A 17,266-nucleotide genomic window follows, 5' to 3' on the forward strand; every position below is an offset into this window, starting at 1 on the left:
AAAAAAAAAACAGGCTAATCATTTTTATTGTAATTAATCACACCTTTTAAGGTGATTTGACTAGGAAGCAGAAAAGTCTTTGTAGTTGCTCACTTAATTGCCATTTCTAGTGTTCTTTCTTTCTACTTTTCTGTAGATTTAGATTTCCATCTGGTTATCTATTTTGTAGTGCAGGTTGCTTTAATGAAGTCTACCGGCTATTTTGTGTGTATGCTTTGTGTATTAACAAAGGCCTTTTGTGAGGCCTTTTTTTGACCCTTTGTTTGTTTTTCCTATATTCCCAGGACAAAAATCTTGAGTATTAGCGAAAGGAAACACGTTTATTTTGCTGTCACTTTTGAAAGCTGTTTTTACTGGGTCAGGATTTCTAGACTCATAGACCTCCCACAAATCCCCCCACAAACTCCCAAGTCTTTCGAGATATTCCACTTTTTCTGGCTTACATTGTTTCTGAAAAACAGTCTTCTGTCTTCTTTGCCTCTTTTGTTTTGTACTTACGTGTTTCCTTTCGCTAATACTTAAGATTTTTGTCCTGGGAATATAGGAAAAACAAACAAAGGGTCAAAAAAAGGCCTCACAAAACTTGTAGGTAACTATTTACATGAGGCTTACTGCAGGGAGAGGGGAAGGAAAGGGATCAAAACAAGGGTATAAGAGCACAGGGGACCATGGTGATGGGTCACAGGTGATATGGTAGCAGGATATTTACAGCAACTGCACCTGACAGGAGAAATGAAAAATGAACAACAATGTAAGAAAATTAAAAATTAATTATAAAAGAGAACTTCGTCCTTATTACTGGTTTATTATATCACCAGTGTCATCTCTGGATTTGTTTTAATACACTGAATTTTCTTCTCATTATGTATTGTGTTTTTTTCTGCTTCTTTGCATGTTTAAGAGGCTGAAGGACATTTGAATCTACCTCGTTGGGGAGCTGGTTGTTTATAAGTTTTATATTCTTATAAATATTTGGAACTTTGTTCTGGGATGCAATTAGGTTACTTGGAAACAGGTTAGCACTTAAAAAAGGACTTGCTTTATGTTAATGGTGGACCTGTCTAGGGCTAATTTTCCTTACTACAGAGCCCACACTCTTCTTAGTACTTTACTCGATGCCTCAGGAAAAATTTTCCTGGTGGGAACACAAACTATCTGCAGTGCTGTGTGTGAGCCTGGGTCTGTTCCTTCTGCTCATTCTGGGTGCTTTGTTCTCCAGCTGAAAATATTTCTTTAATTATAAGTACTGATAGCGACGAGCTGAAGGCTGGATGGAACACTCTGAAAATGTCTAGAATTCTTGCTCTGTGCCCCTCTCTGCTCTCTGTACCCTGTACAATCTCTCTGTCTTGCCTCCCCAGAGGCCCAGGTTAGACTGTTCTACCCAGGAACCTCCTGGGCTTGAATGGTTCCTTCTCCCTGTGCTGCAGGTAGGAAACTCTCCATGCAGCAACCTCAACTAACTTTGGAGCTCACATTGTTTTACTCTCTGAGATCTCTATGCTCTGTGCTCTGATGGTCCAATGCCTGAAAAATCATGGTTGCATTTCTCTGGTCCAGTATTTTAGTCATAGCAACCCATGAAATATTTTACGGCATTATTAGTTTGGAATTTAGGTTATCAATGTAAACATATTTACTTGTTCTTTGCCTGTGTTCTTCCCAGGGTGTAATGTGGTCATTGCATCCCGTAAGTTTGATAGATTAAAATCTACTGCAAATGAACTGAAAGCCAACCTAACTCCTGGCAACAAGGCCCAAATCACTCCCATACAATGCAACATCCGTAAAGAAGAAGAGGTAATGTGCATCTACTTATATTGTTTATTCATTCATTTTAATTTGTAGTAGTGACTCCTAACCCTGACTATGTTTTGGTTTTCCTTTAGTAGAATCACTTAGGTGAATCTCACTAAAAGTAGAGTCTATGGAGGAGATTCTTTTGCTAATGGTTTATTGAGTGACTGCTCTGGGGAAGAGAGGGAAGCAAGATGGGGAAAATAAGCAAGGACAAGCTTTTAGCTAGTGACTATCTTTTGCGCCTTTTGCCTCTTAAGTTATTTCTTAATGTTAATTTTTAAAAAGGTTTATTTATTTATGCATAAAGAACTAGGGTACAAGCCAGAGGCACGGGGTGGTGAGAGGATTCACCAGAGTGGGGAGCAGATCAGGCAGACTGACAAAGTACACTGCTGAGGGTGTACTGCTGAGCACTACTGTGGCCTGAGTTCTATCCCCTGCCAAGTAGCTAACCCACATGGCAGACCTCTCCTGTCTCGCCTGCTGTTCCCCTCAGCAGTCCATTTCAGTACACCTGCCTGTTCTGCTCCCCACTCTGTCTCTGGTGAATCCTCTCACCCCCTAGCACCTCTGGCCTATATTCCAAAGTACACAGCGGGCAAGGCAGGAGAGGTCTGCTGTGCCATGTGCCATGTGGATTGCCTTCGGGGGCAGGGATCGAACTCACACTGAAGCGGCGCTTTAACCTGCTGCACCACCAGGGAGGGCCATCTTAATGTTAATTTTAGTCTGACTTCATCTCTTTCCATTATTCTGAGTTGGTAGCTTATAAATTCATACAGTGGAGCTTTGTACTATTTAGGGATAGTCCAGGCCCTTGGATAAACCTTGTCATCAAAATTACAAATACAGCATTAAGATCGGTAGATACTGTGTGACTTAGAGTTAGCACTGACTGTGCAAGCTGTTCTCTTAAAGCAAACCATAGGTCAAATAGCAAGGTAGGTTATTAATTAGTTTACTGCTAATGTTTTTCTTTAGGTGAACAGTTTGGTCAAATCCACTTTAGATACTTATGGTAAGATCAATTTCTTGGTAAACAATGGAGGAGGCCAGTTCATAGCTCCTGCAGAAAACATCACAGCCAAGGGGTGGCACGCTGTGATTGAAACCAACCTGACAGGCACCTTCTACATGTGCAAAACAGGCAAGTGTGATTAACAACCTAAAACTCAAGGGTCTTTATTAACGATCATACGGTATTCTAAGAGCTTGTTAGGGACTCAGACTTCCATGTCATCAACTTTTACTGTCCCGATTTATTCATGTACGACATAGGAACTTAAGTGCAACATTTCTGGAATAGTGATTTGCAATATTTTAAAACATGGCTATCATTTTATCTTATAACTTCTATTTCATGAGAAAATCATTGGGGAAGATTATTAAGGATCTGTGCAAATATATAGCTACAAAGTAGTTCATCAAATTAAAGAAAACACCCACAAAACAAAGTGCCCAGTTAAAACAATTTGCAAAAGAAAAAAATCAGAGGCCTTATATTACGTGGTACTAGGTTAAAGGTAGAATTATAGATTACTGGTACATAATATACTAGATTAAAGATAGTGTAGTACTAGGTTAACGGTGGAATTATAGATCACTGGTACATAATATACTAGGTTAAAGGTAATGTGGTACTAGGTTAAAGGTAGAATTATAGATCACCAGTACATAACGAGTTTATCTATCATAAATAAACCCTTGACAGTTTTATGGAGAATTGATTTTTACTTAAGGTGCCAAGGTAATTTTATGGGGAAATGATAGTCTTTTCAACAAATGATGTTGGAATATTCACATAAAAGATCCTCACCTTATACCATAAATATAAGTTAACTAAATGGATCAAGGACCAAATACAAAAACTAAAAGTAAAAATCTTTTAGGAGGAAACAAAGGAGAAAATTTTTATGACCTTCAGATAGGCAGCAATTTACAATACTCCACCAAAAATGTTCATAAAGTAAAAATTGATAAATTGAACTTAAACTAACTACATTTGTTGTTTCAAAGCACATCATCAGGAACATGAAAAGATAAACCACAGACTAGAAGAAAGGTTTCTAAGTCATATATCTGATGAAGGTGTCTATCCAGAGCCTACAAAAAGCTATTATAACTCAATAAAGAGAAAAAAAAAATTAAAAACGGATAAATTAAAATTTAAAAAATCAATGAAGCATGCTATAACAGGGGATCAGAGGGACTAGTCACTAATAAAGTTATTTGTCTATATCCTGCAGTTTATAACTCCTGGATGAAAGAACACGGAGGGGCTATTGTCAACATCATTGTTCTTACGAAATATGGATTTCCAAATTCTGCGTAAGCTTTTTTGCATATTTTTTTCTTCCTATGCATTAGGTTTTTTCCTTCAAATAGGGAACATTTCTTAAACAAGAATGCTAATTCCTCTAATGAATTGTGGATCTCAATACTTAGCATTCTAAAACATTCTGTTTCATACTTGGGTTACCAGATTTTTACCAAGAAAATAAACAAATAGGACACTCCGTTAAATAATTTTCTTGTAATTATGTTCCAAATATTGCACAGGTCATACTTTTGTTAAACATTTTTTTGTTCTTTATCTGAAATTCAAATTTAACTGCTTTGTACTTCACCCTGTCTTCCTAATCCAAATGTTACTAAATTGGTCATGATTCTCTAGAGCACCTTTTTGTCAAATGTGAAAAATAGACTCATCTATGTGAATTTAGATGAGAACACTATGGAAATATCTATTCAATATTAGGAACTTTAAATTGCTTCTCTATAATGCTTAGATAAAATCCTACACAGGACTGCCCAACTTGAATGCTAGTTGCAAGTCTCAGACCTCTATTTCTCACTTACTGGCTAAAATGTCAGAGATTCCCATAACCCCCACTCAGAACAACTAATATAATTCAGCGGAGGTGGATGCCTTTGGCTCATTCTAATTTTGACAAGTTTTTACACTGGAAATTGATTGTTTCTAAGAGAGGAAATCAGGGCCTCCCTGGTGATGCAAGAGGTTAAAGCTCAGCACTATGAAGTTATCTGTAGCCAATGCAGTACAGAGTATGATCCTGGCCAGGGCAGTGACCCACATGGCACAGCAGACCTCTCCTATCTTGCCCACTGCCCCCCTCAGCAGTGTATTTCAGTAGCTCTGCCTTTTCTGCTCCGCACTCTGTCTCTGGTGAATCCTCTCACTGTACCCCTGCATCTCTGGTCTGTACCCCAATTCTTGTACACATAAATAAATAAATCTTTAAAAAAAGATAAAAAAGACAATCAATGAAAGGCATGTGTGGGCTGAGTACACTCTTTCATAATAGTCTAAAAGGTCATCCAAATAGATCAGGGACAAAAACAGTGTATGTCAGAAAGCTATTTGAAACCAGGTTTAATAGTTTAAAAGTCTGGTTTAAAAGTTGATTTTGATGATTTCCTTAGTATCCTTTGTAAGTTCTAATTCCTTCCATTTTTTAAAATATAATAGTTTATTTTTACATCATTTTGTGCCTTTTTCCATTTCAGTTGTAATCCCTGTGGGCTTCCCATTACCAAATCACCCATGAGTCATCACCATAGATTCCTTCCATTTTTTTTTAAAGATTTTATTTTTATTTATTTTTATTTATGCATACAGGATGGGGGTACAGGCCTGAGGTGCAGGGGCGGTGAGAGGCTTCACCAGAGACAGAGTGGGGAGCAGAACAGGCAGATCGATGAAGTAAGAGGGTCAGGAGAGGTCTTCAGTGCCATGTGGATCACCTCCGAGTCAGAGATCGAATTCATACTGAAGTTGCTTTAGCTTCTTAGTGCTGTGCTTTAACCCACTGAGTCACCAGGGAGGGCCGATTCCTTCCATTTTTAAAATTAAGTTTCAAAAAATTTCCAACACAGGAAAATTTTAGTTATGGGCCTATCTTAGTGTTAAAAAAATAATGTGTGTTCTCATCTTTCTATCAAACTCAAACTGTATGAGACAGAAATTCACAACCTGAATTCCCTCGCATACCAGAAATAACCTGTTAATTAAGATAGTGTTCTTAGTTCCTATTAGTGATTAATTACAACTCTAAGACATCATTTAGCCATACCTTCTACACCAGGCCCTGTAGGCATTCACATCTAAATACTCCAAGCCACCTACCTGGAATTGTATTGAAATTTATTTTCATTCTGACACTACTTCTAGCTTGTTATATGAATTTCATATCCCTTGTTATCTAAAGATGATTTAAGATTTAACCACACTTGTAACCCACAAAATTACCAATTTATTTTCCTGCATAATAAAAAAAATTCTTCAAAATAGCCTCCCTGTACTGGTAATATTTGGGGGATCTGTATGTGGGTTGACATAACTCAAGGTTTGTTCAACAATTAGATAGCTGTGTTTTGGCTCTAGGATCGAAAAACCCAGTTCTTTCCTGCTGTTTGGACAGAGACTCAGAAAGACTGACTCAGAACAAGAATGTTCCTGTGGGACAGGCCAGGGGCCTCCTTGTCAGTTTTGTCAGTGAGAAAAATATTCAGGTTGTAACATTTATAATTTGTCTTTGAAAGGCACAGCGGAGCTGCCAGAGAAGGCGTGTACAGCCTCACCAAATCTTTAGCTTTGGAATGGGCCAGCAGTGGGGTGAGGATCAACTGTGTCGCCCCGGTAGGTGTTTACCTGTTGGAAAGCTGTTACAAACTGCTCTTCTGTCCCATCTGTGTGGTCGATGGCATGCTTGTTCCTGTGCCCTGCGCAAAAGAAGATCAGCTTTAATAGCAGATAAAACCAGAGGGTCTAATTTCCATTGCAGAACTCATTGATTTACAACCAGATTGTTCAATCCAGCCAATGATTTTCAGTCTTGGGTGTATGTTAGAATTATCCATGAAATGGTTAAAAAAATGTTCCATAGCTTTCTCCTAACTATGGCATCAGTATTTTTAAAAGCCACCAAGAGAATTCAAATGAAGGGTGACAACTGCCACTTTAAAGAATGAACTTTCCAGATTGTTTGGTCATTTCTTGTTATTTCTTCGGTCCTTTATTAGGAGAGTGAGAAACCTAACGTCAAACTTCTAGGAAGGAAGTCCCAATTTCAGATCAACAAAAAATCAAGAGAAAATTTCTCTGAGACATACAGAAGTGACAGGGGAAAGAAAATTCTACTATGTTCAACATCACAGACTACCATTTCTGTGAATTAAGATCCATTTCTGTGGTGATTCCTGGTCATTGCTAAGCCAGTAATCAATCTCATTACTACCTTAATCATTAAACTATGTATCCCTGGGAATTATCTGTAGTTCCATGACATAAAGTCCTTATTGTTGTGCACACTATTCAATGGGAACTAAATCAACTAATTTGTTGAAATGAGTTGTGAAATTTTTTGTCCAACAAATTGCAGTTTTCTTGCTAGAATCTTCATATGCCTTCAGTCTTTCACAGCTGACCTCAGCAAACCTGCATTACAGTCCAACATTCATAGGACACACTAAATATAGCTCCATTCTCAATTTGACACCCTGGAAACTGGTCTCCATGGGCAGTCCTTGAAAGCCTTTACTGGCATACTATAAGCACCATGCTAAAGCTGATGTTTGTTACCCAAAGGCCACTCTGGTTCAATGTCTAACTTTGGCACATCTTTAATTAAAAGCTCACAAATCATTTCATTGGGAAACAGTGCACAGCCCCTGTAGGACATGCAGGAATTAGTGCTACCAACTCTCCTCTTCCCCATCAGCTCTGTTGTAGCTAGAAGCCAATAGCAAATAACTTTATCCCATGTTTACAGTTCTCTAAGTCATTTTCCTGGCTTTATAAATCTCTGAAAGCTAAAGTAAGATAAGTAAGTGAATTCTGAATTAAGTAAAAAATACTTTACATTGGATTCAAATGTTTTATTTATGTTAGTACTTTAGCTGAAAAGCCAGAAAAACACTGCATTTTCTAAGTCTCACTTAAATATGGCCCACACCTCCTCTGCAACCTAGTGAAAGAGAAGAGAGAGCCCTCTGGGGCCTCATGTCATCATACAGAAACCAAGTCTTTTCTGAAAAGTCCAGGGATTTGCTGGCCGCTGAAGGACAGGCTACCACAAAGTGGCCTTTCAGAGAATCCATTTGTAATAGTGGGTAATTTGTACTTTGAAAATGTGGAGAAAAATTAGTATTAGAAATGTTAACTTTTCTATTAAACTTAATTTCTTGGTATGGGTTGATAGACTGCCTTTACAAGGGAAAATTTAATTTCATACACTTAATTTTGTTCCTCTTTTATTTTTAAACATAGGGAGTCATTTATTCCCCGACTGCTTTTGACAACTATGGTTATTTGGCAAAGGATTTATTTGAATCACATTTTCAGAGAATCCCAGCGAAACGGCTTGGCATTCCTGAGGAGGTAATGTGTATTTCTAAGTGGGGTTAGGATTACTTTGTTTTGTGCTTTTGGAAATTTGTATCCCTTGGTGTTGGTTTTAGGTCAGCTGATTGACAGAGGGAAGTGATGCTCCCACGCCTACCAACCCATTTCCCCCTCTCTTTCCAGCTCTTGGGAATGTCCAGTTCTGGGTTTACTATCCTTAGTGTCATTTATTCAGGAGAGAATGTAGTGTGAATTAAGAACAATGTGCTTTATTACTTCATTGTACTTTTCACCTACATTATTTTATCAAATAGCAAATGTCAGCACACAAGGCAAATAATTCTGTGTGAAACCTCTACCCAGAGTCAGCCTTAGTTACCAGTCACTTTCTTAAACATTAGCAATAGTGTACTAGCATACGTGAATTAGCTCCCTGGCTGGGGATAGAAATCAGGCCGTAGCAGTCATAGTGCTGAGATTTAACCCCTAGGCCACCAGGTAGGCCTTTGAGACAATCATTCTGTTCTGTGCTGCAGAGATTTGCATCATCATTGTGATGCTACTTTGTCATACATGATCTACAAGACTTGTGTTCAATGCTTGAGATTAACGTGCTTAATCATTTTCACTATTTCACCATGGACATTCTAAAGTGAAACAGGTTTCCCCCTCACAAATACTTGCAGGTGAAGAATAAAGGATCCCCTGTGTGATAGGCCCTAGTTTAGGTTGACGGTCCTCCTCGTGCTGAGGTTTCAGCACTTTCCCACCACTGCTTTGGCATCATCAGTGCAAATGTCAGCACAGTGAAAAAGACAATATGTATCTCATATGATTATGAAATAGTTTTGACCATGACAATCCCCTGAATAGATCTTAGGTAGGAACATGGGTATTGGGGTAAGTTTGATTGTGAAGGGAAGGAAAGATGATAGTGACTGTGATGAGATGTAGAATATGAACAGTTTGCACTATTTGATAGAGTTTTTAAGAGAATATCAAAGTTTCAGGTTATTCTGGTTTCCCCAAAAGTGTCCCTTTTGAGGCAGAACTTCCCTTGGCTCAACTGCTGCTCAGTGAGTTTCCATGACAGTCCCTGGGAGAAAGGCAGGGGCTCCAGAACATAGTTGCATTGATAGTATTACCAGGGGTGTTTCAAGCTCTTGGGATGTTTCCATAGTCCTGGGAAAGGGAAGCAGAACTTGGCAGAATCTCTGGCTGGCTTTTTTCACAAATCAAGAAACTAAAGGTATTGGGATTTGAGCCCAAGTCTACTTTTTAAAGACCTCTCTGATCTTTAATAAACAGAGTTCAAACTAGCAAATAATTGAGCTAAAAGAGGAGCTGCCACAGAGATAAAGTGGATGCAAGCTTCTAGTCTCAAATGGTGTTTCGTCATCGCTAAAACTCATGAGTGACTTACTACCTCAAGTCCCTCTGGCAAGTAGATTCAGACAGTAGATTAAAATGAGAGTCAATGCTCAATCAGTACAGTGTCGTAAACTAATACATAAATAAATCAAACAGAAAGTTAAGAAGCCCCCTCTGAAGATATTACAACAGTGCCTAGTTAGCTTGATAATTGCGGTTAATTTTTAAGTTCGTTTTACCTCCATGTTGAGCCCCAGAAGCAAACCAGACATCATTCATATTATATGTTCAGCAAATAGTTCCAGGGCAATTCAGTATTATTTACTGATGCATCATCTATGGGCAAAACTTTGTAACAGGAGCTGGGGATGCAAAATTCCCTCATTTGTGGGGAGAAGATGCATACAATTCTTTCTATAAATAAAGTGTTTATTTTATATTAAAAACTGTTACAAGGACCTCCCTGGTGGCTCAAGGAGTTAAGTCTCAGCACTCTGAAACTATTGGCAGCCACTGCAGTACGAATTCGATCCCCGGCCAGGGATCTGACCCACATGGCACAGCAGACCTCTCCTGTCTCACTGGCTGCTCCCCTCAGCAGGGTATTTCAGTAGATCTGCCAGTTCTGCTCCCCACTCTGTTGAGAGGTGAAGCCTCTCAACCCCTCTCACCTCTGACCTATACCTCAATTCTTGTATACATAAATTTAAAAAATCTTAAAAAAAAAACAAGCCGCCACAGTGACACTGGAATAGTGATCGTTCCTGTGTCTAATCAGTTGTGATTCTGGTCTGCTCAGTGCATGGTCCTGTTGGCAGAAAGTCCAAAATATATGAAACAATTTGTTTTATTTCTCTCCTTTCTTTCTTTTTTATTATATATATATATATTATATCATTCTTCCTTTTGTACAATGTATGCTTTCTCCTCTCAGGTGTAGACACCTTAAGATTTCCACCCCAAATTTACCATCACCATGGTCCCTGTGCTCTCCCCTCTCCTGAATATAGAAAAAAATTTTCCCCAGAGCCACATTATTGCTGTTCAGGCATAGCATCTTTGAGCAACACAAACCTGATCTTTTTCTGGGGGTGGGTGGTTTAGGCATCTGCCTGTTTCAGAGGTCATGGGTAGGAGGGTTGTTATTTGACCTGTACACAGAAAGGAGCTCAGTGAAGTGAGTGTTTCTTACTGGCTTTTCATGATCAAGGAGCTCTCCTTGATGGGTTGGCTAACAAAACATGTTCAAAGGGCAAGTTATCATTGATTAAACAGGAGTGGTAGCTTCCATAGTATCAGGCAGCTCAATTCTACCCCACAGATATGAGAATCTTTATTAATTTTATACCAGCTCCGTGCCATAGAAATATGTCATTTAAGCTTCCTAGTAGCCACATTGAGAAAAGTAACAAGATATGAAATTAGTCTTCATAATGCATCTTATTGAAACCAACCTATCCAAACCATTATGATTTCAAAATGTGAGCAACACATAAAAACGTCTAGTGAGATATTTTACATTTCTTCTTCCTGAACTAATTCTTCAGAGCCTGAGTGTGTCTCACACTCAGCTGGCACATCTATACCAGCTGCTGGGAGCACAGGCTGGAGAGAAGGCCGTGTGTGCTGCCTTCCTGCGTAGCCAGGTCTCAAAGAGGCATAGCCATGTAAGCAGGCCTGGTTGTGGTTCAGGACCAGGACGGGGTGGAAACACACCAGGCCCAACACAAAGTGGAAGGATGTGTCACTGTGCAGGTCATGAAAATGCAGGGTCTGCCCATAGAGTCTCATTAACTGAGCACATCATTAGCCTTATCCTAGTCCCAGTCCTGCTTTGGGAGCTTGATAAATGCAGAATCTGGCCACACAACCCCAGAGCCTACAAATCACAGGTGGTCAAGTGAGGTCTAGGAATCTGGAGCTCAGGGGGCATCCTTAGGGATTGTAATGCATACATGCAGTTGCACTTTAAGAAGCCAACAGCTCCATCTGGGAATCTCCTTGTACCATTTCTCTGTCTGGTATTGGGAATTCATCACTTATCCATCAGGGGGACTCTGAAGTCCCTCCTGTTGAAAGTACCTGTGCTCTTGGTTGTTGGCTTTCTGCTCTCAGGACCATGCACAGGGCAAAAATAAAGGCAGGTGGTGGTGGTAGAAAATCCAGTTGTGTTAGGCAATGGCAGGAACTGAATGGTGTGAAGTGGGAACAAGCAAAGATGGAAAACAGTGTTCTCGTTGGCTGCCTCATGCATGCGGCTTTCTTCCCACTGTCTGGCCCACCTCTTATCCTGCCCTCTAGTCACTTACCTGATTTCAGTGATGCTCATGTAGTAAAAGGCCATGGCCTGGGTCCAGTCAGGTCATGGTGACCCCCACTGGGGATTTCTGTTACGGTCCTGGGCAGGAAAGCTGTCAGAGTGGGCACTGTCCTGCTTTTCTGAGGCACGTGTGTGTTTCTATTGCAGATTTCCCCCTTGGTTTGCTTCCTGCTGTCCCCTACAGCGTCCTTTATCACTGGTCAGCTGGTGGAGGTGGATGGAGGCCAGTCTCTGTACAATCACTCATACACTATACCAGGTGAGATGTCAAGAGATGAATAGTCACTCATTTTATGCCTTTTCCTGTTCAAGTGTTCAAAATTGCCTGAGTAATGCTTAAGAGATAAGGGCTGTCTCTTAGAGAACATCAAAATGTGCAGGATATTTACATTTGTGATATGATTTTTAAGGGAAAGTTTCCTTGTCATAGAAAATATCTTTGTTATTGAGCTTAGCTTTATAAATTAAAAATGTTTTATTGTCTGCACATCAGTTTGTGGAATTTGAACCTTGAAAAATATTTTAGGTATGAGTATATATGTAAGGAGGAGACTGAAAAGTTAAAGATTTGCCATATGTTTAAGATTTGATTCTTCCTATTTCTCCAATAAGTGGCTTATATGTCTGAGTAAGGTGGGGAAGGATGGTAAGATGATTAGGTGCTATTATAGTCCACATTGGAGATATATTGAATGAAATCATAAGAAACTGCTGAAATCAGTTTGCAGGTACAACATTGGCTTTATCTAGACTAACTCTCCTGGTGCAGGATAGCTGCTTCTCTTAAAGCTACATGCTGCTCTGGTTGCTTCCAAGAGCACTTCACAGACAGAAAGAGGGGCGGGAATGACTTGGTTTCAGCATTTTTAGCCACAGTCTGAGATCTACCTTGGGCCAGCTCATGCATATACCATTCTCCGCCAGTAACCAAAGCAGAAGGAGAGCACTGGGTGACTTAGCTGGTGGGGGTGGGGGTGTTGGGGGGTTGGGAGGTGTCACTGCCCCAGATCCTCATGAATTCCTACATGGAAGTGGAGGCCACTAGAAAGAGGAGATGGAGAATGGATGCTGGAGAGGCAATGACAAGTGCCTGATACAAAGTAAGCGCATTTAAAAATATGTTATTGTTAAGGAGGTATTATTTCTTGAATGTGTGCAGTGTGCTGCATATAAGGTGTCAGATTTAAGTCTGAGAACTTTCAAAGATATGGCTAACCCCTTTAAGTAGATGAGGAAATGAAGGGTAGGTTCTAAAGTGCAGAAGAGCTAAGAAGTGGCAGAGCTGAGGTTTAAATCCAGAATTCCCCACATCCTCCGATCTGATCCCTGGTTCCAAGCACTTCTTTTTTTCTTGCTGAGCAAAGGGATGAACCAGGGGAAATAACAAGAATTGGTTTCGTGGAAACTCAGAGGTTAAACGACTAAGGTTAAGAATTTGCAAGTGATGTTTGGTTTTCTACTTTTTTTTTTTTTTTTTAACAGATCATGACAACTGGCCTGATGCCATGGGGGACCTCTCGGTTGTCAAAAGAATGAAAGAGGCCTTTAAGCAGAAATCCAAACTCTAAGCCAAGGAAACAAAGAGATTTCATTCCTAAGTACTTTAACATCTTGAGAAAGTACTTCTGTACTTCCATAATTTGTATGGAAAAAATCACTCAATCTTCTGCTTCAATGTTGTCAATGATATCTATGCAAAAAAATTCCTGAAATAAAGCCCTACCAGTGCCTTTTAGTTTAGGATTAAAAAATCATACTTTATGATGATACTTTGTATTTCTAAAAAGGTATTTGAAAAATCATTTTAGGTTAATAGTAGAGGACAACTAAATTTGTACAATGGTTTATTATTCAATAATGGCAAATACTCTGATCAGTAAGTAGTGCTTTCTGATAATAATGCATTGTTTTGTGAATGAAGACATATTTGTCTAAACCTACTTAATTCAAAGAAAAATAAAGCCATGTGTAGTATTTATGTGCCTTGAATGTTGATTCCCTTTCCAGAGTACTCCTTTTTCTCCATGCTTCTCTTTTTTTAAATTAGATTTTATGAAAATGACTCAGAGTTCAGTATTCTGTCTTCAGTGGTGTGTCAGTTATCCTGATTTCTGAAATGCCATTTACAGATGATTTGGAGATGATACTATCATACCTACTGATATGATAGGAGCATTGCTGGCCTATTCTCCAGTTATTCATGTTAGAAGGATGTGGTGTCAAAGCCAGAGTTGGTAGACATTTGGACATTCCTCCCCCCTCGTCCCCACTTGTCTTTCACTTGGAGGGTTGTGCTCATTCAGGTCCTCTGAGAAGCAGGAGCCAAGTAGGATCAGATGTGCATGGGACTTACTTGGTAACCAGTCTGTGAAGATAAAGGACAGGGAGAGGGAGCCCAGGGAGGCCATGACAGCTTCAGACTGGGGTGCAAATCTGGCACTTGGAGAGAAAGAATGGGAGGAGAGGAGGGGCCGGCAGGAAGCATCTAGATTGCCAGGGCTGTTGGCTTGTGCCTTCAGTCACAGTGGGGCCAGGAGGCCCAGGGCGCACTCAGTGCCCCACACCTGTTCCTCCCTGTCCCATGTGGAACAGTAGCCGCCACTCCTGCTGGTGATGGCAACTCCCTCTCATCCATCAGCTGGTGTCTGGACACCAGGGGTCCCAGGGCTCTGGAATCTGCCTTAGTTTGTAGCTCCAGGGGACCTTACTGTGTCCATTGACCTGAATTGCTGTCTGGGAACCAGAATATCCAATACTATGGAGCCCAGACTGGGGGTGGGGGGGGCGCATAAAGTCCCACAGTCGGTCTTTGGGGCAATGATAAGGCCACTCCCTCTCTCACTGATCACTGATCACACGGATCCCAAGTCCCCTGGGGTCACACAGGCAGGGAAGGGTGAACTCACCCCAACACATCAGCAGCGCCTTGGCTATCTAATCCTCGCGGATGCTGGCTGCTTCCGGAAGTGCGGCGCGCCAGGTGATCAGCACCCAGTCTGGCCTCTTGGCGGGAAACTAGGTCACCTGGCTGGATGCTGTTGCCTGGGATCCCAAGCCTGTGCTTCAGGCTCTGGCGAAGCCGCATGGGCAGGGGAGTCTGAATGCTCCTCGGCGGAAAAGGCCAACTCCCACCTGGAATGACGCTCACTCTGAGGAGAGACACAGGTGCCACGGGCTCATTTGAACAGTTTAATATAAAGAACTACTCGCTATAAACAGCTTTCAGCACAGCTGTACCTCACCTCCTTGGCAGGCACGGCCCTGGTTCGCAGAGACGTCACCGGTTGGTCTGCTGGTGGAACCTGCTAGAGATTTCCCTCTCAAATGCTGGGGAAGCTGCCTGGGAGGGGTCCTTGAGGAGGCCTCAGTACCTGACCACCTGAGGGAGGTGCCCGGGTAGGGGCTGCCGCCATTCCTGGAGCACCACGGGCACCTGGCCGCCGAGCTGCCGGCGCCCGGAAACAAACCCTTCCGCTCCGGCAATGTCTCTCTAGCGCCCTCTATCGACTAAGCGCCAGGCCGGCGGCAGAGGAGACGCTATTAAAGGGCCGGATCCCTTTTCAGGGAGCTCCTACCTGATTTGTATTTTAGAGGAAACACCCAATATCTTGCCATTTCGCAAGAGTTCATTTTAATCCGATTGAAAATGCCAACGAGAGGAGAAAAAACGTGACCAAAAGCGGGAAAGCCATCCAGCACGGTGGCCTGAGAAAGCCCCTGTAGCAAGGACCAGCAGCGCCCGCTGCTCCACCCATGGGTGCCCACTTACTGACGGCCATTCCAGCTCCCCAACCCATGGACTAGAAATGTTTGCTTTGGTTGGTGTGTACACCCCTCTTTTGAAGAAACTATAAAAGCTACAGTCATTAACACACCTCCTGTCTTTGAATTCATATTTCCAAAGAAATGGAGGAATCTGGGTTTCGGTGCAGCTTTGCCTAAAGGGAAGTCATGGACAAGCAGGACCTATGGGGATTTCTAGCCTGCCTGACCGTGGTGTGTAAATCCAGACCTTGAACTTCAATTCCTAGTGAGCTTAGGAGCATGACTCAGCATCTGTGGATTCTGAGAACTCTGGAAGAAGGGGTGCTAAGGCTGAGTTTCTACACCTCCAGGCCTCAGTGCCAGCCTCTTAGCAGTGGGAGGTAGGGCACATCCTGCCTGGTCTTTAATCACCTTATCTTTGGGCCTTCATCAGCAGACCCAATCCTTCTTTACAACCTGGTCAGTCCAAGTCCCCAGCCCCCTACCCCTTAACAACAAAAAAAAATTATTTGCTTTTATACAGAGCTGGGGTACAGGCCAGAGGTGCAGGGGCCGTGAATGGATTCGCCAGAGATAGAGCAGGGAGCAGAACAGGCAGATAGACAGAGCACACTGCTGAGGGGAGCAGTGGGCCGGTCAGGAGAGGGCTGCCAGGCCATGTGGTCACCTCTGGGGTGGGGATCCAGCAGGCACTGAGGCAGCTGCAGGCCAGCTTGCAGTTGTGGGTCTAACCCCTTGCGCCACCAGGAAGGGCCCCTAAATTTTCCCCTTTTTATGGTAGTTATATTAAAAATAGCCTGTCTTTTTGATGGTATTAATATTTTTATTGGACTTGTTATTTGCAAATGCTCAGAGTTGTATGCATTGAGTGGTTTATACTTCCCTTGTATCTCCTGGAAAGAAAAAAATCAGAAAAAATTGTTTCAAAGAGAGAAAAAGGGCGTTCTTTTTTTATGTGGCAGAATATACCTAACACAAAATTTCCATTTTAAACATTTTGAAATATAAGTTCCTTATTTGTAGACAAGCACATGGTAGAATTCCAATTTCCCAAATAACTGAGGCTACATTCAAAGAAGTCTTATCTTAATGCTATACAAATTAAATCTCCAAAATCCAATATGTTTGAAATAATATCTGGAGTATGTAAATGTAAAATGGAATTAAATTAATATGCAATTTCTGGGGAAAAGTCAGATATTGCACATTTATATTCTGCCTAGAAAGAGCAAGAGGAAGCTTTTTTTTTTATTGGTTGGCATATCGTTTCAGATTTTGGGTTTTGGGAAGCAAGTGGAAAAAGACATCTTTGGTTTACAAACATAACACACTTTAAATGTAGTTTATTTCTATTTAAAACACATGTTTTATTTCATACTTACATGAAGTTTCAGCTATGTAATTTCAGTGCAGAAATCCAAACTCTTGTACAGAATTCAAAATTCCATGCTTCAAAATTAAAAAAAAAAATTCATTCTGAAGTACTGTTAAAATATTGGAATGTTGCTTGTGGTTAAAAACTAACAGGATGTTGTCGAAGGCCCTGGATGTTATCAGAAGCCCAGGCGCCAACAGGACAGTACTTTCCGTTAGCACCTGCACGAAGGAGGATCCGAGAGTGACTCATCCTAATGGACTACATACTT

At 41.1% G+C, this 17,266-nt stretch overlaps 2 protein-coding genes across 2 annotated transcripts in view; one reads left to right on the forward strand and one right to left on the reverse strand.

Moving 5' to 3' along the window:
• PECR (peroxisomal trans-2-enoyl-CoA reductase) overlaps positions 1-13,840 on the forward strand; it is a 20,813-nt gene extending 6,973 nt beyond the window's left edge. The window contains exons 2-8 of the mRNA XM_004674314.2: positions 1,667-1,800; positions 2,782-2,947; positions 4,047-4,128; positions 6,364-6,460; positions 8,090-8,200; positions 12,003-12,114; positions 13,338-13,840. Of these exons, the coding sequence (XP_004674371.1) occupies positions 1,667-1,800; positions 2,782-2,947; positions 4,047-4,128; positions 6,364-6,460; positions 8,090-8,200; positions 12,003-12,114; positions 13,338-13,423 (788 nt within the window). The 3' untranslated portion in view covers positions 13,424-13,840. The remainder of the gene's footprint in view (positions 1-1,666; positions 1,801-2,781; positions 2,948-4,046; positions 4,129-6,363; positions 6,461-8,089; positions 8,201-12,002; positions 12,115-13,337) is intronic.
• The window catches only part of TMEM169 (transmembrane protein 169), a 33,395-nt gene extending 18,103 nt beyond the window's left edge, over positions 1-15,292 (reverse strand). Inside the window, exons 1-3 of the mRNA XM_004674313.2 lie at positions 15,098-15,292; positions 14,762-15,004; positions 6,473-6,543 (exon numbers count right to left, since the gene is read on the reverse strand). Of these exons, the coding sequence (XP_004674370.2) occupies positions 6,473-6,543; positions 14,762-14,771 (81 nt within the window). The 5' untranslated portion in view covers positions 14,772-15,004; positions 15,098-15,292. The remainder of the gene's footprint in view (positions 1-6,472; positions 6,544-14,761; positions 15,005-15,097) is intronic.
• Between the last annotated feature and the right edge of the window lie 1,974 nt (positions 15,293-17,266).

This window comes from Condylura cristata, unplaced genomic scaffold (genome assembly GCF_000260355.1).
Source record: "Condylura cristata isolate star-nosed mole 26May11 unplaced genomic scaffold, ConCri1.0 scaffold00002, whole genome shotgun sequence".
NCBI lineage: Eukaryota > Metazoa > Chordata > Mammalia > Eulipotyphla > Talpidae > Condylura > Condylura cristata.